Genomic DNA, 22,588 nt, shown 5'->3' with positions numbered 1-22,588 from the left:
CCATTTGAGCTAGTTGCATTTACCTCTGTTTGGTCCATATCCCTCTTAACCTTTCCTATCTATGTACCTGTCCAAGTGTATTTTAAGTTCTATTATATCAATCTGCCTCAACTATCTCATCTAGCAGCTTGCTTGTCCATATACCCACTACCCAATGTCAAAGTAATATTTTTGAAATGCAGTGATGATAATAGGGCAGAACACACAACAGCCACTCAGTGCATAGGGAAGTCCCCAAACGATAATGGGATAATGACCAGAGAATCCATCTTGATACCGGTAGAAGGGTAAACATTGGCTAAGAGAGAAATTGCCCATTCTTACTTGAAACGGTGCCTTGGGAACTGGCCAAGTGACAGTGCAGATGGGTCCATCGTCTTAACGGCAGTATTTCCACAATCCCGCTCCGAAGTATCTGTAGAGACAACGTGATAAAGTGTGCTCGTCATTTGGAATGAAATGTGAAGCCATATCCTATTAACTCAGAGCAAAAGTGTTGCACAACTGAGCTGAGGTTGGCAAGCGTTCCTGCTTCTGTGGGAGAATTTTAGTGTAAAACCATCTTGAAAACTGACAGTTACTAATATACAAGAAGTGGACACCGAGGAGACCAAATCTGTTGCTCATTAGGGCAGGCAAGTGAAAATAAAACCATTGATGGCTTATTCGATCAAACATGTGTCTTTCACTTTGCTCCATGCCTCGGAGCATCACTGGGTCAGTCTGACACCAGCTAATATTAAAGCCTAATTCTTTAAGGACCATTGCAATCACAAATTAACACCACGTGCAAATAGGTGGCGCAAATCTCTCCAATTGTTTGTTCATTAGTTCAGAAGTTCAGATGTTCTAGGAGCAGGATAAGGCCATTCGGCTCCGTCCTTGAATTATGGCTGATCTGTCTATCCCTCTCAATCCCATTCTCCTGCTTTCGCCCCATAAAGCCTAACTAATGAAACATCTCAACTGTAGGTGACTGTCAACTAATAGGTTTGAGCAGTAAATATTCCAGTAAATTAACAAGATTTTATAATTATGATATTGCAACTCATCTGTACAAAAGTAAAAGCTATTGTTGTAGTTTGCTTGTGTTACATTACATGCTATGCATAGTAATCACAGGGAGATTGTGCAAATTGCACACAGACAGCACCCGAGGTCGGGATTGAACCAAAGTCTCTGGCACTATGAGACAACAGCTCTACCAGTTGTGCCACTGTGCCACATATTTATAAAGGAATTCTTACATTGAACAGTGTAACAAATGTGTATTAGGATTCCAACCCAAACGTCACTCATCCTCTTTCTCAAGTAGCCCATTGAGTTACTCCAGCACTTTGTGTCTATCTTTTGGATTTGTTAAGTGTTCTTTCAAACTCTAAATGATAGTGACCAGGTTTCATTGTATTTATGTTTTGTTTACATGCGTGCATTTATAATACAACTATACTGTTGCTTTAAAGAGATATTACTTTTACATTTGATGAAATTGCAGAAAATCCCAGCAGCTCTGGTCCTGGTCTAACTCCACAAAGAAGAATTGTAGCCCCTGTCATATAAGCGGACCGAATTGCCAATAAACTAATACTTGTGTCTTTCTCTCGCTGTTTGTGATGCATTGTAGATGAAATCCATCAAGGTCAGAGCACAAATGGATGGTAGCAAGTCAGCAGCTCAGTTTGAATCTCATGGAGTTTGATATCACCTATAGTGAACTCATGCTCAAATGTCTTGACATTCCCAATCATCACCTCCTCTTTCTCCTCCCTCCATATACTTACACATGCACGCATTTATGCACGCTATACACACGTGCACGCACACACACATGTGCACACACACACATGTACACACACACACACACACACACACACACACACACACACACACACACACACACACACACACACACACACACACACACACACACACACACACACACACACACACACACACACACACACACACACTTCTAACTACAACCACAACAGTTCAGATGAGATCCCTGCCCTCCTAAGTTCATTGAGAACAATTATAAAATGTGTAAGGATACCACCAACAACATAATCAATTAACAGATAGAATAACACACAGCAGCAATAAAGGGCCGAAAGAAAGTTGGAGACCATTTGTGACTATGTTAATGTCGCAGTCGACGTGATCACATCTCAGTTGGATGCACAAATGGAATGATAGTATCAGGAAAGGTGGGCCCTTGGTGTTAACTATGCAAAACATACAATAGTAAAATCACACACAGACTTTATTGTCGATGAATTCTTAAAGCTGTGATCTATCAAATTGTGCAACTCTACACCATATTTGTCCCTGAGTGGCAGGAATTGCAAAGTGGTACAGGACAGAGGGCAGGATGTGGTGGGGTGGGTGGGGGTGAGGGAGACAGAGCAAGATGGGGCAGGTTGACTGGGATTGAGTAAGATGGGATAGGGTGGGATGGAGTGCGTGGGCCAGGGTGACGCAGGGCAGGTTAGGCCAGTGTGTAGGAAGGAAATGCAGATGCTGGTTTAAACCGAAAGATAGACACAAAAAGCTGGAGTAACTCAGTGAGACAGGTAGCATCTCTGGAGAGAAGGAATGGGTGACATTTTGGACCGAGACCCTTCTTCAGACCAGTTACAGAGGTACCCTAAGAGAACAGTTCTTCCACACTTCAGTAAAAACTAGCTCAAACTAGTCAATCTTTACAACAATAGACAATAGGTGCAGGAGTAGGCCATTCAGCCCTTCGAGCCAGCACCGCCATTCAATGTGATCATGGCTGATCATCCCCAATTAGTACCCCGTTCCTGCCTTCTCCCCATATCCCCTGACTCTGCTATCTTTAAGAGCCCTATCTAGCTCTCCCTTGAATGTATCCAGAGAACCAGCCTCCACCACCCTCTGAGGCAGAGAATTTCACAGACTCACAACTCTCTGTGAGAAAAAGTGTTTCCTTGTCTCCATTCTAAATGGCTTACTCCTTATTCTTAAACTGTGGCCCCAGGTTCTGGACTCCCCCAACATCGGGAACATGTTTCCTGCCTCTAGCATCTCCAAACCCTTAACAATGTTATATGTTTCATGAAACAACAATTGTAGGAAAATCTTTCATCTCACTGGAAAATGCATGAGTAGTCAATTCACATTACCTGAGTTGGTTCAAGAGGTTATCTGTATTTCAGAACCATAACAAAGCTTTGTAGAAGACTGTAAATGGATTTGGAATATGACCAAGATAAATATAGTCTATGTATTTTATTTTTGAGCAATGGGCCAGATTGTCTGGGGTCAACCTGCCCCTTGGGCTTGCAGTCCCTTCCAGCATGGCCCTGGAAGAGTCTTTCATTAAGAGCCCAACACTCAGTACTTCAGGGTGGGACTGCATACTGCACTAATTGGAAGGATTGTGTTTATGTTCGGGGATAGTCTTGTGGATCTAAAAAATGTATTTCACTGTATCTGGTACACGTGACAATTAAAAAAATACATTGAACCATTGATGGTGCACTGCAGGAGTTGTCTCAGAGTCGACAATTGGCTACATTCACAGAACGGCTTTGGCTGCTTGCAAGATACCTCCCTCATTGACTGTCGGAGCTGCTGCTATTAACGAATGTTTGTAAATGTTTAAGAAGATAGTGCTTTTAAAAGTAACACTTTCAAGGGTAAAAGCAATAGAAGTGCTTTGTTCAGATCAAAGCACTAATAAAACAAACACACACTTAAAAACAATTAATGGCATTTAAATTAACTTAATTATGTAAAAATAGCTTCTCTTATCTTTCCTCAGGCAGTTGATTTTTCCAAAGCTTTTGAACGGGCTATTGTATCAGCTCCTGTTTTAAACCAGCTCAGACTCAACAAACAGATTTACCAGTCTGGGAAGCCTATAGACTGGATTCTAGTGCAGAAAACAGGAAGCAAGGTGGATGGTTCCACAACCACCTTAGACCCAAGTCAAAGCCAGAAACAAGGGCTTCCATGGAGAAGTTCAGGGATGGTTCAGCATTAGTGCAGGCATGATTTCAGAGCAAGCAGCCCGATATTTTATACACAACACCACCACTCCCATGCAGGGAGATGGCAGGTAATTTGGCCAAGTGTTAATTAATTGTTTTCATGAAGGGGATAGTCTTGCACAGCGGTAGAGTTTTTGCCTTACGGCGCCAGTGACCCGGGTTCGATCCTGACTACGGGTGCTGTCTGCATGGAGTTTGTACGCTCTCCCCGTGACCAGCGTGGGGCTTTTTTCCGGGTGCTCCGGTTTCCTCCTATACTCCAAAGACGTACAGGTTAATGGGCTTGGTATAATTGCAGAAATTGTCCCTTGTGTCCTTAGGATAGTGTTAGTGTGCAGGGATTGCTGGTTAGCGTGGACTTTGTAGGCCGAAGGATCTGTTTCCACACTATATCTCTAAACTAAACTAAAGTCATTACCCAGATTTTGAAGGGCGGTGTAGAGTTGACAACAGCCTTTGCCTAATGCCCTGCAACCAAGGACAACCAAAAGGCACAAAGTATGCCAGCCACACCAGACATCTTCTCATGTAGATCAAAGAGAAAGCAGCAAGCATTTGAAATCTAAAGAGTGACACAAAATCTTTGAGGCTCAGAATAGCCTGGTCACCGTCTTCAAACTGGAACCAAAAGTGTTTTACCGCAATTGGATTAAAAGAAACAGTGAGAAGGGAGGGAGATAATCTTTGAGCAGAGAATTAACGGAGCAAGCAACCTGCAATCTGCTCGAGAGATAGACTGAAGATTGTTCGGCGCACGTCGCAGTCAGGCAAAGGGGTGTAAATAGATGAAAGATGTTCCAAGAGCACAAGGACATATTTAACAGCTGGGACCTGCAAAAAGGCAAAGCACCAGGGAAACTGCATAACAAAGGTCAAGTGAGGATGCGAATCATTGATAATCATAAGGTCTATTCCTTGTTGCTCCTTACAGACATCTCTATTTCAGTTGTAGGCTTTATTACCCTTCACTATAGAGTGGTAGATCCTTCCCACATCAGTAGCATGGCCAGCTAAAATTCAATTGGGCCACATGTTTACCTCATCTTTTTGTTCCTTAGATGAATTTTCATTAGTTTAGTCTATGAAAATATCCCATTGTTTCATTAACATACAGCAAAGAAACAGGCCCCTCGGCACCCTGAGTCTATGCTGACCATCAAGTATGCTGCATGTACTATTGCAACATTTAAGAAACAATTAGACAAGTACATGGATAGGACAGGTTTAGAGATATGGGCCAAACACAGGCAGGTGGGACATGTTAGACCACAGGGCCTGTTTCCATGCTGTGTGTTTCTATGACTCTTAAGCCTCTATAACACTCATTTAGGCTAATCTCATATTATTTTTCCCACATTCTCAGCAACTCCTTCCTGGAGGTTTCCCCTCAATTAACTGTGGCCAATTAACCTATCGACCCTCACGTCTTTGGGATGTGGAAGGAAATCTTGTGAAACCACAGGGTTACGGGGAAAATGTACAAACAGCACCCGTGGTATTGGAGGTCAAGATTGGATCCAGGCTGCAGAACTGCATCACCCTATTGTGCTATGTCCTTCTTGGTCTGTTGTGAAATAACCTTTCAACTTATCGAACCATGTTAGGATATAGGGGAGTGTTGGCCATTTGGAATGATGGTTGTTATGCCAGGTCTCTCCAATAGACCGAGAGAGACAACTTTAGGCTTATAGCCCTGCAAGAGGCCCAAAGCCCAACAAAACATGACTTGCAAGCAGGCCAAAAAGGTTTTGCCAACAACAATTCTAATAAAGTGGCAGTGGTGACACATGGCAATAAATTATTGCTGTTTCCTTGAACACTTAGGAAATTGTAAGTAGCCCCAGAATCATTCAGCTACTTGCATTAAGACTGCTGGGAAATGAATGGTTCAAAATAATCAAACATAGTGGTCAAGAATAAAACTCGCATAGGGTTTGGGTGTGAACTCATGTTTGGAGTTCACACTGAATTATTCTGTAAAGAAGTATAAATAGAACTGACAATGAATGTGCTGAGCTCATACATGGAGAACCCAACAATGAGTATGTGTAAATATGCGTAGACTCACTGGTTGTGAGCATATACTGACTGTGCTACTACATACATATAAAAGGCATGGTGAGGGAATAAACATACACAGAGTCCACATGCGTTTGTGTAAACACACATGTCGAAGTTACATTGCAAACAAACACACACACATGCAGTGCACGTGCAAATTTTGTGGGTAAGCATATGCACATGGAGCTCAGACTAAGTGTGTGTAGACATCACATAGGGAGCTACGGAAGAACTGCTAAGTTCCCAGAGGTCTTACCTCATTTAATAGTTGGCAAATGTAATTGGAGCATACAGGCCTTGAGTGTACGGCAATAACCTTTAAATTAGGGTGAGTAGAAAAGACATTGTAATGTCAGGCATTATTATAATCGTTCACATTTTCAAAAAGGTAGACCACCACGGAATAAGAAATTCTAATCTGACGTCATTTATTAAGTCAGACTCCAGCACAGCCAGTCGGTTTAATCCCAATCCACTGTAAAAATAGGTGGACAGGGAGACACTTATCCTACATGTGTGTGTCACTTAGAAGAATGCCAAATCTCGTTTATGCTTCTTGACCAACTTCCCCCAAACACACGGCCAATTTAATCTCAAAGTAACATTTTAGACTCAATTTTACCATGCCTCATGTCTTAACAGAGAGGGAATAATTATGCAAATTTAAGAATATTATTATAATTATGTTCCATGACACGTTTTTAGAATTGCATATGCTCTTTTAACAGTCTGACCATCACCACGAGATGTATTTGAATTGTGCTTGCTTATCAATAATCATTTTTTTTTATTACCCTCTTGTTCCGAGCGAATGCACACTGTAGCTGTCTTCAACTGATTTCTAAGCAGTTTGAGGTTCTGATCACTCTTGATTTGTTCGTGTCCTCCGTGGTTCAATCAGAATGAACAATGCCTGTGCCTATCACTTTTATCCATTCCAAGAGCCTAACTCAGGCTCGTGACAGGTGTGCCCATTGATCCCTGTAATATATGATTATAGATGTTGGCATTAAAATATGCCCAGCAGTCATACAGTCTGCTCTGCATTCCATCTCCTTTGCCCTTTGGCGATTCAGCTATATCACTTGTAATGCTGATATGTATCATGAATAAAGCAGATAACAATATTTCACTGGCATTCTTCGTGCTTTATTATATCCGACTGTTTGTTAAATCGTTTACTCTCCCTCCATCGCTTTATTTGTAGCTGTAAATCTCTTGACGATTTGGCTGACTTGGGGGAATTCTTGGCTGGTCTCATGTTATCCTGGAGGCTTCCCGACGGGCCTCGGCTGTGGACTGGGAATTCTGCCAGAGGCTTTTACCGATGCGCTGCAGTCTCGATGCCTCATGGATCACCGCGTGGAAGGCCAGGTTAGGCCAGCTCAGGCCGGGGCCTCGCGGGTTGGACCGAGGAGCCGGGCCTCGAGGGTCAGAGTCTGGGTCGGCGAAGCGGACGATGGAGCCCGCGGACGGAGCCTGGGTCGACGCCACGGAGGCGTGAAGTGAGGCATCGACAGTGGTGAGGCCTCGGTAGTGGTGAAGCCTCGCAGGTCGTCCTAAGGTCGACGGTCAATGAGAACATGGGGGAATCGCCGGAAGGGAGTGGGGGGAGGGGGAGAACAAAAGCGGGATCCGGCGTGCTTTGTAAATTTGTCAGCACCGTAGGTGGCTGTTAATTGTATACATTGGGCACGCAAGCAAAGAATCTCACTGTGCCTAGTCACATTAGTCAATAACATATTCCATTCCATCCTATTAATATCAGAGGGAATATATTGGGGAAAAGACTGGGGCTACCACAATGGAATTGGGATTTTGCACTTGGCTTTGAAAGGTGGGAAGAGTAGCTACCCAAGACCGTGACATGAACACGTGAGCACAGTTGTGGATTTGACACAGAAAACTGACCAAGCTTTCTGTCTAATTTCATCATGTGAAACTAAGCAACCTTACATTTAAAAGCAAAGTTTAAAATTGACTGTGAGCTAAGGAATCCGTAAAAGGAGCTGTTTCCACAGAAGCACAACTGTGACCAGTTGAAGAAAACAATTAGTTTTATCTACTGACTTCCTGTGGTACAACAGTCCACAGAATTTTCAAGTCAACATTTAAGTACAATTTTTTTCAAGATTTGTTAAGTTCCGAGGTCTTCCCATTCAGAAACAACTTTCCTATGAAAATCGTCGGTGAGTACTAATTCATGAACGCTTAAGGAATAAAACAGACATTGATGACACTCGAAAGGGAGGGTCTGAATCAATGAAATTTTCGAGGGTATGATTTTTGTTTCATTATTAATGGTGCTTTTGCATTAACTTTTGCAACTTTCACTGGATTTGCAGGTAGGACTGATTATCTGTGGTTCTGAAAATCTCCCTAAATATTCACTGGGTTGGGTGGTCCAAATGACTGGAGTTAGCAGAGAATTATATACATATTTAAAGTTAATAATGACTTTGTGAGTGTAACATTTGTAGTGTTCCATAATTTCACTTTGTAATTTATCGTCTTTTGGATGATATTTGTAATGTTTGTTTTGTACCTGTGGCCTTTTAGATAACAACTGCAGTGTTTGTTTTGGAGTGTTTGGTTTGTAATAAGTATGTAGCACTTTTACGTACTGTATAACAAACTATGAAAAAGAACATCTAGTTGTGATGTTCCCTGAGCCTTATCCTGTCATGCCAATTTAGGGTGGATGGTAGGTTTGAGGGTGCTCTCCTCTGCCCACAGTAACGTTTAGGAGCCAGGGTCAGGAATTCTCATACTATCAGTAACCCACGCCTCCGACTTGGAATTCATTCAACTTCAACCAGTCCAATTAACCAAATGTGTAGTAAGCAATTGACGATACTGGTTTACACCGAAGAGAAACACAAAATGCCAGAGTAACTCAGCGGGTCAGGCATCATCTCTGCAGAAATGGAATGGGTGATGTTTTGGATCGAGACTGAAGAACAGTCTTGTCCCAAAACGTCACCTATTCCTTATCTCCAGAGATGATGCCTAATCTGCTGAGTTACTCCAATGAACCAGATGGGTGTTTTGAGTGGTGGGTTTGGTGACAAGGGTAAGTGTGCTGTGGTGTTCAGAAACTGCAGACAGCCTGGGCACCCAAAGATCATGAACTATGAATTCATTTATTTGTGAAGATTTGCTCAGAGAGAACATTGTACAAGATGTTCAACTGGGAGTTGGTGGGTGGGGTTTGAACATGAGCACTTGTGTAGCACAGTCCCATTGCTGTTCAAATGCTAATGTTTCCAATAGAGCAAACAATAATGAAAAGAAGATGCAACTATTGAAACCACGTTCCCTCCTTGTAAATGAGATCTCTTCTCATTTTGCCTTCTTTGCTGCAAAGATGTTGGAGTTTACAAATAGGCACGCATTGTTTCATTGTCATAACAATGAATTGCAGATGCTAGTTTATATTAAAGATAGATACAAAATGCTGGAGTAACTCAGCGGGTTAGGCAATGTCCGCTGACTGGTTAGCACACAACAAAAGCTTTTCACTGTACCTCGGTACACGTGAAAATAAACTAAACTGAACTGAATGTCCCTGGGGAACACAGATAGATGATGTTTTGATTTGGAACCCTTCTTCAGTCAGAATCCTTCAGTCTGAGGAAGGATTCCAACACAAAATATCTTCGATCCATGTTCTACAGGCATGCTGCCGTATCCATTGAGTGATTCCAACATTTGTGTCTATCCAAGATTTGTTTATTTTGATGACGCTGCACTTGGAGTACCATGTACAATTTTGTCCCCTTGTTAAGAAAAGATATATTAGCATAAAAGATGCTCCAGAAGAGATTCTTGGGCTAATTACTCAGATGAGTATGACTTGTTCTAATTATTTAAATCGCATAGACTGCTAACAAAATAGTTCTGTTGGAGCTAAGAATGAGGTGCAGGAAAAAACTGCAGATGCTGGTTTAAATCGAAGATAGACACAAAATGCTGGAGTAACTCAGCAGGACAGGCAGCCTCTCCGGAGCGAAGGGCCAGATTGAAGAAGGGTCTCAACCCGAAATGTCACCCATTCCTTCTCTCCAGAGATGCTGCTTACCCCGTCGAGTTACTCCAGCATTTTGTATCTAAGAATGAAGTGGAATTTTATTGACACATATTGCATTTTTGTGGACAAACTGGGTTAATGCTGATATGAAAGGTCGGGGTATTGAAGATGATGTGGAGTTGAGGTGGAAGATGGGTTGAAGCCTGGGCAGATCGGCCATGATCATATTGAATAACAGTGGAGACTCGAGTGGTTGTGGCCTCCTCCAGCTCCTGTTTTTCTGGTAGCTTGCGTTCTTTTGACCCGAAAGCTAGATCAAAGATGCAAGTTATGAATAGTTTTTTGAATTGCTTTTGCGAAGCATCTTGGGAAGAAGTTACAGGAGCCTTTACCTCCAGATTCAAGAGATAAGCACAACCTTAATCACAACTGCTATAGAGTGTTTTCAGTTACTCTACTCTATTATGGGCCGGTTACTTAGTATAACTGATCATTTATTATATTATTATTATTGTATATTCATTTTGTTGGTGTGTTAATTTGCCTGTAAAGTCACAGCAAATGGGAATTTCATTGTTCCGTTTCTGGTGTATGTGACAATTAAGCGCTCTTGACTTTTAGTTTAGTTTGGTTTACAGATACAGTGCAGAAACAGGCCCTTCGGCCCACCGAGTCCAAGCTGACCAGCGATCCACGCACACTAACACTATCCTACACATGCTAGGGACAATTTACATTCATACCAAGACACTTAGCCGACGAACCTGTACGTCTTTGGAGTGTGGGAGGAAACCTGAGCTTCCCGGAGAAAACCCTCGCAGACCATGGGAAGAACGTACAAACTCCGTTCAGACAGCACCTGTAGTCAGGATTGAACCCGGGACTCTAGCGCGGTAAGGCAGCAGCTCTACCGCTGCGCCACCATAACACTGGACTGTTGACTAATGGAACTCTAATAGTCCCTGTCTGCTTCTCATCCTGCAGGCAAGGCATAAAGCCTGCATATAGCAGTATATCTTCCAATATAGCACAGTGGGTTGTGTGAGGAGCACAGTATTCATTTGCATCTACACCTGTGCAGAGTGGAGCCTGCTGAAGTAGGTTCAGATGGTAACCAGCAAGGCACATTAGTGGTGGGTCTGCCAGCAAACTCTTATGGCAGAATTCATGAACCAGATGTTTCTAATTCCTCCCAACACGAAGCCAAAAGAAGAAAGAACCATCCCTAACTGGATAGAGTACGTAAGACCACCCTATCTCTGGTGCACTAAACACTAACACACATTTTCAAATGAATAGACATTTAAAAGTCATTGCTTGACAAATTTCCCAAAGCCTCAGTGATAAAACATAGATGTAGTTAACATTTTGCTGCTACGTTATTCAAAAGGATTATCTGCTGTCATGGCCTTATTAAAATGTTTCCAAATAGTAGTGCATTTGCAATTTAAATAGGTATAAAGGATAGGTACGTTTTGGAGGGATATGGGCTGGGTACAGGTAAGTGGGCCCAGCTTGGTTGTGACTTGGGTATGGATGAGTTGGGCCAAAGAGCCTATTTCCTTGCTGTGTAGTTCTATGGCTCTATGGTGACTGCTGATTTGATTTCATCTCTCAAACTCAATATGGTCAATGGTACATTTTTATGGTCACATGTACGTGGTACAGTGAATTTTTATTTTTGCGTACAGATAAGCACATCTTAGATTCAGTACAGGAATAGTACACTGAGACAATATACAAAAGTCACCAGGTTTTGGTGCCATTTTCAAGTCCCGGTTGTTATAAAATCAGAGGTCTTAACCTGGCCAAGAAGGCCTGCTGCCCTGGCGGCATTACAGGGTGGGTCTGGCAACCTATCTTTCCTCCATTTTTGCCCATTTGAGTCCAAGGGAAGATAATATCTTCACTGCGTCATGGTTACAGTGCTCAATGGCATGAATTGCTTTCATCTCCATTATTATCACTTCTAGTTACTGTGAATACTGCAGCCACTTTGCACGTGGCATTCCACAAACTGAAGACAGATTGATCACATCTCTCATCTCAGTTTCTAGCCTCACCACCTCAGAGTATAACAGAGATGGGAAAGGAGACAAGGAGAGAAGAGGCATGAAATGTGAAGCCAGAGGAAGTGATTTAAGTGTAAGGGATGGATGGAGGGGGAAAGGGGATGAGATTGTAGAAATGGGTGTGTAATGGATGCGGGAGCAGTGGAATGCCAGAAGGAGTTTAATTCAGGCAAGTAAGTGTTTGTTACACTTTGAGAGATCAAATGCAAGCGGAAAATATGCAATTAATGGAATGACCCTTAATAGCATTAATGTACAGAGGAATCTGGGGTCCAGGTTCATAACTCTCTGAAAGTGGAACACGAGTATATGGAGTTGTAAAGAAGGTATGTGGTATGCTTGCTCTCACTGGTTGGGGCATTGAGTATCAGAGTCAGGAAGCCATGACGAAGCTTTGTAGGACTTTAGTTAAGCCGCATTTGGATTATAGTGTGCAGTTCTGGTTCAGTCTCCCCATTACAGGAAGGATGTGAAGGCTTTAGAAAGGGTTCAGAGAAAATTTACCAGAATGACGGCTGGATTCGGGGGTATTAGCTACAGGGTAGATGCATGGATTGTTTTCTCTGGAACTGCCGGAGGCTGCGAGAAGACCTGATTGAAGTATATAAAATGAGGAGAGGCATAGATAGGGTAGACAGTAAGTAACATTACATAGAACAATTATAAGCTGTTACATTATCCAAGGGATGGTGTTGAGTGCCTGGAATGCGCTACAGGGGGCTGTGGTTGAAGCAGATTTGGTAGTGCCATTTAAGAGATTTTTGAATATGAATGTGCAGGAAATGAGGGGATATGGGTTGTGCGCATGTGTTTAAGTGATAGTCTTGGCATCATGTTTGGGCCGAAGGGTCTGTTCTTGTCCTGTACTGTTCTATGTTCTATGTTCATTATTCTATGCATCCAGGTGAGGCACAGCCATCTCCCTGGTCGTACAGACATATCTGGAACATCCAGACAACAAGGCCACCTACGTCCAAAATATTGATGCTAGCTTTGTCTTGAACAAAACTGCTGGATCTAGTAATCAGCACCTCACATGCCACTGGATCCTGGGCTTTCCAATTCATAGACCACTGTCAATAAGGATAGGCGTCAAAACATCATCTACAATATAATTCTCAATGCGATACACCCTCACTATACTCCCTGTATAATAGCGGTTATTTTCAGGTTCTTTTTGGCAGTTAACTCAATTTAACTCAAGTGACGACTCTCCATCATAATGTAAAGCCTTACTACTCTCAGTCCTGATGCACATTCTGGACCTGAAATACCGACTATTCCTTTCCCTCACAGCAGTTTTTTTTTTTTTGCTCCAGTGTTATTCTAAATTGAACCTACACTCCCAGTGTTTGCACCCTTGGAACTGAGCTATGGAGTATCCCTTTGATCCCTCAGGCTTATGCAATTGGAGTCTCCTGAACACAACCAGTTGACACCCCCTCTCTCTCATTGTATTTTATATTAAATACCCCCCCACTTTGGCCTGAGGTAATTATTCCATCCACATCACATATCAAATACAAAACATAGCCATATCAAATACAAACATAAAAGCTTCAAAGGATCACATCAGTAACTATCTTGCAGACAGCTAACCCATGCTAAAATGGAGAGATAGATGTGGGATTGCATTACTCAGCAGTGTTCTCAGTCCCCTTAACAGCTGACGGCATGGCAGGGAATGTCAAAATAATTAAGAAGATGCAAGGGGCCAGAGTTGAAGGAACGTGAAGATCTTGAAGAGTTGTAGGATCAGAGACATTTCGAGAGCCAGGGAATGATGAGGCAGGGGTGGGATTTGAAATATAAGAAGCTGCTCTTTCAGGGAGCTGGGTTTTGGGATAAGTCAAGCAAGTCAAGAGAGTTTACTCAGCGGGTGCAAGTCAAGAGAGTTTATTGGCATGTGTCCCAGATAGGACAATGAAATTCTTGCTTGCTGCAGCACAACAGAATATTGTAGGCATAAATACAGATCAGATCAGTGTGTCCATATACCATAGAATATATATATATATATACACACATAAATAAACAGATAAAGTGCAATAGGCTGTTATAGTTCAAAGTTTGTTTGAAGTTAAGTTTAATAGTCTGATGGCTGTGGGGAAGTAGCTGTTCCTGAACCTGGATGTTGCACATTTCAGGCTCCTGTACCTTCTACCTGATGGCAGCGGAGAGATGAGTTTGTGGCCAAGATGCTGTGGGTCCTTGATGATGATGCCAGCCTTTTTGAGGTAGCGACTGCAATAGATCCCCTCGATGGTAGGGAGGTCAGAGTCGATGATGAACTGGGCAGTGTTTACAACTTTTTGCAGCTTTTTCCGCTCCAGGACGCTCAGGTTGCTGTACCAAGCCACGATGCAGCCGGTCAGCATGCTCTCTACTGTGCACCTGTAGAGGTTCGAGAGAGTCCTCCTTGACATGCCGACTCTCCGTAATCTTCTCAGGAAGTAGAGGCGCTGATGTGCTTTCTTTATGATTGCATCAGTGTTCTGGGACCAGGAGAGATCTTTGGAAATATGCACGCCCAGGAATTTGAAGTTCTTGACCCTTTCCACCATCGACCTGTTGATATAAACAGGACTGTGGGTTCCCATCCTACCCCTTCCGAAGTCCACAATCAGTTCCTTGGTTTTTCTGGTGTTGAGAGCCAGGTCATTGTGCTGGCACCATTTGGTCAATCGGTCGATCTCACTTCTATAGTCTGACTCGTCCCCATCAGTGATACGTCCCACAACAGTGGTGTCATCGGCGAACTTGATGATGGAGTTCGCACTATGTCCGGCTACGCAGTCATGAGTATAGAGTGAGTACAACAGGGGCTGAGCACGCAGCCTTGAGGTGCCCCCGTGCTGATTGTTATCGAGGATGACACAATTTCACCAATACGGACAAACTGTGGTCTGTGATTGAGGAAGTCGAGGATCCAATTGCAGAGGGATGCGCAGAGACCCAGATCTGAGAGTTTGCTAACCAGCTTGGAGGGGGGATGATGGTATTAAATGCCAAGCTGTAGTCAATGGATAACAGCCTGACATATGAGTTTTTGTTGTCCAAGTGATCCAGAGCGGAGTGGAGAGTCCGTGAGCCCAATCTCAAAGTAGTCTAACTAAAGATTAACTGAGTAGAGGTAAATAGGATGTGACAAGAGAAATCTAGAGTTTCCACTTCAAATAAGCATAGAGGGACAATTTCAAATGAGCCAGGGAACTAATTTAGAACTGGTACGAATAATTTAATAAAACATGAAGACTGATCAACATGACTCGGAGCAGGAATGACATTTGCTTACATGAGGCTCTTGTCAGTGATTTGGTTTGGTATCCCTACATTGTATTTAGTTTTTAATTTTAGTTTAAATAATACAGCACGGAAACAGGCCCTTCAGCCCAGCGAGTCCATGCTGATCAGCAATCCCCATGCACTAGCACTATACTACACACCAAGGACAATTTACAATCTTTACCAAACTGCAATTAACCTACAAGCCTGCACGTCTTTGGAGAGTGGGAGGAAACTGGAGCACCCGGGGAAAACCCACGTAGTCAGGGGCAAAACGTACAAACTCCGTACAACCAACACCCTTAGTCAGATTCGAACCCGGGTCTCTGGCGCGGTAAAGCAGTAACTCCACCGCTGTGCCACCGTGCCGTTCTTACATTGAAGTGTTCACAAGATCATAAGACAGAGGAGCGGATTGAGGCGATTCAGCTCAATGAGTCTGTTTCACCATTTCTGATCTATTTTTCCCTCTCAATCCCATTCTCCTGAATTCTCCCCTTAACCTTTGTACGAACTCTCAAACAGTGGGCCACATCCTTGCATATGTGTTGAGGGAGAAGTCTCTGTTGGATGGCAGCGGCAGATCTCTCTCTTTTGAGGCAGAGTGGATTTTAGTTACTGATTTAGACTTTAGACCTCAGAGATGCAGCATGGAAACAGGCCCTTTGGCCCACCAAGTCTGGACCGACCAGCGATCACCCAGTACTGTCCTACACACAAGGTGACAATTTCCATTTTTACTGAAGCCCATTAACCTACAAACCTACACATCCTTGGAGTGTGGGAGGAAACCAGAGCACCAGGGGAAAATCCACACGGTCGCAGGGAGAACGTACAAACTCCATACTGACAGAACCCACAGTCAGGATCGAAACTTTGTCTCTGGCGCTGTAAGGCAGCAAATCTATTGCTACGCCACCATGCCGCCCTGTGTGGCAATATTGATGTTGTCCATCTTTGGATGCTGCCACTTCAAATCCAATGCCAGATCTTATTACCCCTTCTCACGCCTGACTCTTGTCTGAATCGAGACCTCATGCCATTGTGTGGGTCACGCAATTGTAACCACTCCCCTTTCTTTGTAGCCTTGGTTGCATGGGGATCCCAGGAGCATTTTGAAAACCAGAGGGATTTTACAATGCTGGTGGAGAACGGGTCTGCAGGTTCTTTCTGGCGGGTGGAGCTACGATGGGCCAAACCGTCTTCTTCATCCATATCTATCTTGTAATCCCGACAGCTGTTCTCTTTGCATCGTCTGTCTCTCAACCTTGGAGCGCAGAAGAAGGAGCAAAGCAATTTAACTCAAGTGGACAGATGTAAATGACTCTCTATTATCCGAGTCATTTATTGCCTGTTGTTGGGACTTCATGGTGAATATTTTATGCACCATATCCTGACAAGATCTTCATTATGCATTTTGAGTGTTTGTTGAGTGCATTTTTCAAAGATTTGTCTTTGGACTTTTTAAAGGCCTAATATTTCTACTTGAAAGGCAATTCGGCTGTTTGAAAGTATTATCATAAATATTTGAACAGAGGAAACCTAAGTTGCTACTGTTAAGATTATGGTACCATTAACACTCAGAGGGAGGATTTGTCAGCAACTTACCTCGTCTTAATAAGGAGATGACTCAGGCTATTGGACATGCCTTTATCATGAACACTTACACACATAAAGTCGTCTGATAGGATAAGATAATTTCACTTATGTTTTCATATTCTCTTCCTGCTAAGCTGTCTTTCTAGACCCAGCTTTCTCTTTAGTTTCAATCTCAAGTTCATGTTATGATATTACTGGCTAATTTATTCTTTTATTTTCGTGGACTTGAATCTCTTGGACCCTGTCAATCACCATCTTAAGTATTTCCATCTACTGCCTTCAGACATTAATGGAACTAAAAGTGAATGCAACACATGGCTGATACTCTCACATGCAACCGGAAATAAATTCCCCCTGCACTGTTTCCTGCTGTGTGTGGAATATTTATAAATTTTCTTATATTCAGCCCATCAAGTCCATGCTGACTCTCAGAAAAAGCCCACAAACATTCCCTGTAACTTAATCTCCCCAGATTCTATTACCGTTGACTGATTGAAAGCATTGAAACAAGTCCATCCCACTGTGTCCATGCTGAACATTGGTCACCCATTCACATGTTTGATGTTATCCCACTTTCTCATCCACTCCCTACACACTAGGGGCAATTTACACAAGCTAATTAAGCTACACACATGCATGTCTTTAGGATGTGGAAGGAAACTGGAGCATCCAGAGGAAACCCACGAGGTTACGTGCTAACAGACAGCACCCAGGAGCAGGATCGAACCTGGATCTCTGGCAATGTGAGGCAGCAGCTCTACCAGCTGCTGGTAGAACACGGTGCCACTATGCCAGCCCTTTAGAGGCAGTTTAGTGACCAATTCACTAATTGACCTCCACACCTTTGAGATGTGGCTGGAAACCAGAGCAGCTGGAAGATGCCCATATAGTAACAGGGAGAACACGAAAGTTCAATGCAAGCAGCAGCATTGATCAGGATTGATCTCAGGGCACCGATGTTGTAAAGGGAACAGCTCTATTAGCTGTGTCACTGAGCCATCTAATCTTGCTGTGTCTAATATGGCAACCGTGGTCTGTACATTACAGAAGTGAGTGCCTTTTTGTAGTTGGAAAGGTGCTAGATAAATGCAAAATTTCCTTTTTGAGTGATGTAATCATTGTCAGTTATCAGCGGTAATGCCTCCGAGTCAGAATTTGTGACAGATGCACGGAAGGTGCAGGAGATATGATCGTTGGATGCATATCATCCATCAACCTTGCAAGCTAATTTTGCATTGAAGCAGTCCTTTTGAGAGCAGTCACACAGCATTCCCGCTGCATCAGCACAACCTTTCACATAAAATGACTGATCAGCATTTTAAACCCATTTTTTCATGGGTGTTATTAACTACTGACTGGACCGGTCAAAACTGAGACTGATTTTTTACCGTGGCAAGTAGCTGGTTTTAATTAGAAAAGGGGCAAAATATCAAAACATAAATGTGTGAGTGCTTTACATAGAGATCAGAGATCTTTGCCTGAGGTTTGCAACTTTTGGATTACATATTACAAAACCATAATATCCAGCAAAGGACTAGAGCTTTGTTTAATTATTACCGTTCTGCATTTTCTGAAGATAGACACATGCTGGAACAACTCAACGAGTCAGGCAGCAAAGGAATAGGTGGTCTTTCGGGTCGAGACCCTTCTTCAGACTGAAAGTCAGTGGAGAGGGGAATCTAGAGGTATGAAAAGGCACAGAACAAATGAGAATCGGCACCAACGGCTAAGGAGACCACAATGGTCCATTGTTGGCTGTGGACGAGGTGATAACAAAGGGATCCGAACAGTGAAACTAGCAGGTCGACTAGGGTGGAGGAGGGACGGTGAGAGAGAGAGGGAATGCAAAGGTTACATGAAATTAGAGAAATAAAAAATCCTACTGCTGGGCTGTAAACTGCCCAAGCGAAATATGAGGTGTTCTTGATGGTTGCTGATTTTCTAAGTGCCATCGTGAATTTCTTATGGGTATAAAGATGAGAGACGGCTTTAGCTTGGAAAAGACACAGAATGAGGCTTAGAGTTGAGCAGGCCTCCTGCTCTTCTACACCATTGGATTATATTTTTAATTATTGCCCTTTGTTCCCTTTCCTGAACAATCTGTTGTGGTTTTGAGGCCTGCCTGTGGAAAACCTGTTTGTTGTGGATATGAGGATCATACTGAGGACATAATTAGCTTTGGGACGAACCGTGCTTTCATTGCATCTGCATGGGCCCGTGAAGACATCAGGATTTTCATACCATCTGTCACCTTTTTTTTTTCAGTTTACTTCGAGTTAATATTTGTTCAACACATCGATTCGGTGCTGGATAACTTAAAGAATCAGAGTCTTGAAGGATTTCAATGTGGCTCAGGATCGCTGCTGTCCCTTTAACAGTTGTGCCCAAACACGCCTCTAGAGGGGGGTACACATGGTTTCCCACTTCAACTCATCTTAATTCCCAATTTATTTATTCATTTTTGTTAACATGGCAAAACATCCCAAGGCAACTTTGCATGAGGGTTATGCCCCCTGTCCCACTTAGGAAACCTGAACAGAAACTTCTGGAGACTTTGCACCCCGCCCAAGGTTTCTGTGAGGTTCCCGGAGGTTGCAGGTAGTGGAAGCAGGTAGGGAGACTGGCAAAAACCTTCGGGAACCTTGGGTGGGGCGCAAAGTCTCCAGAGGTTTCCGTTCAGGTTTCCTAAGTGGGACAGGGGCCAGTTGAAAATTGGCATCGAAGATTAGTATGGACAACCAAAAATCCAGTGATTGAAGAGAGAGAGAAAGGGCAAGGCAGAGAGAGAGAGAGAGTGTGAGTGAGTGGGGGGGGGGGGGGGGGGGGAGGGGGGGGGGGGGGGGGGGGGGGGGGGGGGGGGGTGAGAGGAGAGAGAGAGAGAGAGAGAGAGAGAGAGAGAGAGAGAGAGAGAGAGAGAGAGAGAGAGTGTGTGTGTGAGAGAGAGAGGGAGAGAGGAAGAAGAAGAGAGAGAGAGAGCACTAGAGAGAGAGAATGGAAGAGGGTATGAAGAAACAAATTCTAGAGGCTTGGGCAGCTTACAACCCATGTGGTATGAATATTGATTTCCCTAACTTCAAGTAACACTTGCTTTCCCTCTCTCTCTGTCCCTCCCCCATCCTAGTTCTCCCACTAGTTTCACTGTCCTTCTGATTAATTATCCTGTTTGTGTGCCCCTGACTCTCAGTCCAAAGAAGGGTCTCGACCCGAAATGTCACCAATTCCTTCTCTCCAGAGATGCTGCCCGTCCCGCTGAGCTACTCCAGCATTTTGTGTCTATCTTCGGTGTAGGATTGATGGCACAACATTGTAAGTGATGTTCCATTACCTCCATTCCTCCTGAAAACCTCCATGCATCCTTCAAAAGAAAGCGCTCAACCTTAAACCCTTCAACTATGGTCATGAAGCTTCACAGGCAAAAGGCCCTTTAAATTCAATCTTCAGAAACCATAGGATACTTGAGCAATGTCATGGTAATATTTTGACCAGAATTATGTTCATTATCCATATTATGCTTTGGACTTATTTTTGCAAGAGCAATGAAAGGGAGAATTTTCAGTATGATATTTTTCTAAATGATAGATTGTTCCACTTTCACCAATAAGTATAGCAACCCCAATGTACATTCATAATCATTTTTAAACTATCTGTATCTAGTTGAGAGCCATAATTTCCTATTACTTCTACCCATTGAATGCAGAAATAGATAGCATTTCTTATTATGTCCATCCAGTATCTCAGTGTTATACTGGGCATAGATTTTGTATCTAATATGAAAACAAGCCACTCAGCTCCTCAAGCCTATTCCTTCCTCTAATAACATCACAGCTGATCTGTTTGTGACCTCAACTCTGCATTCCCTTCCACATTCGATAATTATACACCTCACTTTCCTGTCAAAATTCTATCCATACATGCAAATAGGACTGGCATAGATGCGAACCTTGGTTGGCATGGATGAGTCATAGAGTCATACAGTGCAGAAGCAGGTCCTTCGGGCCAACTTGCCCACGACGACCAACATGTCCCAATTACACTAGTCCCACCTGCCAGTGTTTGGCTCATATCCCTCTAAACCTATCCTGTCGAAATGTTTCTTAAACTTTGCAAGAGTACCTGCCTCAACTATCTCCTCCAGCAGCTTGTTCCATTCACCCACCACACTTTGCATAAAAAAGTTCCTATTAAACCTTTCCCCCCTCCCATAGCCCTATGTTCTCTGGTTCTAGATTCTCCCTACTCTGGCAAAAAGACACATAGGGATTTACTAATCTGCATTTACCCAAATTGTGCATTTACACAATCTGTTCCTCTCATGATTTTGTACGCCACTTGAGTTTGGCCAAATGGCCTGTTTCTGTGTTGCATGGCTGTATGACTGCTTCTACCTTAAAAATATTCACCCACTCTGATCACTACTCTTTGTGGAAGAGAATTCCAAAGGCTCACAGTCCTCTGAGAGAACTAACTTTGCTTCACTTATGCCTTTAATTTTTAAACAATGGCCCCTTGTTCTAGAGAACTTTCTGCCAAGAAAGTCCTGTCCATATATGCCATGTCAAAGATCTAGTACGTTTCAATCAAGTTGCCCAGCATTTCTCAATTCTGCAGTCCAGCCTGATTTATGTACCTTTCTTCATTAGTCAAATGAGTATGTCCGGGAAGACTTCTTTGAACTGCTTCCATTCCAGTAACATCCATCTTTTAAGTAGAAACCCAATGCTGCGTGCAGTCTTGATCCATCTATATGGGAAATACAATGTTACTTGAAGAACCCTAACTTCAGCTTTTAGTGCAGCATCTATTGTCTCCTAGCAACAGTTGAATGAGTGTTTCTGCACCCAGACAGTTATGATATTTAACCTCTTTGAAAATCAATAGACAAGTTGATGATTACCTTCAGTACACCATTAACATGTTGGGAAGCCCCATTGACTCTGTGGCCTGCGATGCACTGGAATGTTGCGCAAACTACTGTTTTGAGGCACAGGTCTAGTTGCTCCCAATAAACCTTAAGAATTGTATGAAGAGCAGGAATGAGTTGTAGGCCACTTCAAGCATGCCCGACCAATCAGTATCAGGGATTCACCTTTGTTCTTGCCTAATCCCCATAACTGTTCAGTCTCTGCTCCTTTTCAATGATTTTGCTTCTGTGGAACTTTACTTAGAATCCACATTTTGTATCATTGAATGGGATTGTGCTGTATTTGATCCATAGCATTGACTTGCCCCAGCAGTGTACCTTTTCTGAATATGGAGGGCAGAGTTAGAATGAACTGCAGACCTTAAAGGTGTGGCAGGAACACTCTGTATAATTGGTTCAATTGGCCGTTTTAACAATGAGACTTTTGCTTCCATTCCTTGCAGAGGGCCAAGCAAGCTGAATCTTTGGGTAATAACTGTAGGGTGTTTCTTTGTATTGCTGCTTCCATAAGCAGAAAGCAGATAGACAGATATATTGGTGGAGCAATAAGCAAAACATCCGTCATTGAAAGCAGGAACTTACAATTAAACTGCAAAGTCTG

The 22,588-nt window shown here is 43.0% G+C and overlaps 1 protein-coding gene across 2 annotated transcripts in view; it reads right to left on the bottom strand.

Moving 5' to 3' along the window:
- Positions 1-21,983, bottom strand: part of LOC129711277 (cAMP-binding protein 1-like) — a 132,349-nt gene extending 110,366 nt beyond the window's left edge. Inside the window, exons 1-2 of one of the 2 annotated variants that reach the window (XM_055658821.1) lie at positions 21,694-21,983; positions 325-415 (exon numbers count right to left, since the gene is read on the bottom strand). In XM_055658821.1, coding sequence (XP_055514796.1) covers positions 325-415; positions 21,694-21,703 — 101 coding nt within the window. In that variant the 5' untranslated portion in view covers positions 21,704-21,983. Of the gene's footprint in view, positions 1-324; positions 2,328-21,693 lie in introns of those variants that run through there. The other variant, XM_055658820.1, reaches the window with a different exon arrangement.
- Between the last annotated feature and the right edge of the window lie 605 nt (positions 21,984-22,588).

Source organism: Leucoraja erinacea, chromosome 29, assembly GCF_028641065.1.
Source record: "Leucoraja erinacea ecotype New England chromosome 29, Leri_hhj_1, whole genome shotgun sequence".
Taxonomy (NCBI): domain Eukaryota; kingdom Metazoa; phylum Chordata; class Chondrichthyes; order Rajiformes; family Rajidae; genus Leucoraja; species Leucoraja erinaceus.
This window is presented reverse-complemented; position numbering and strand designations above follow the sequence as displayed.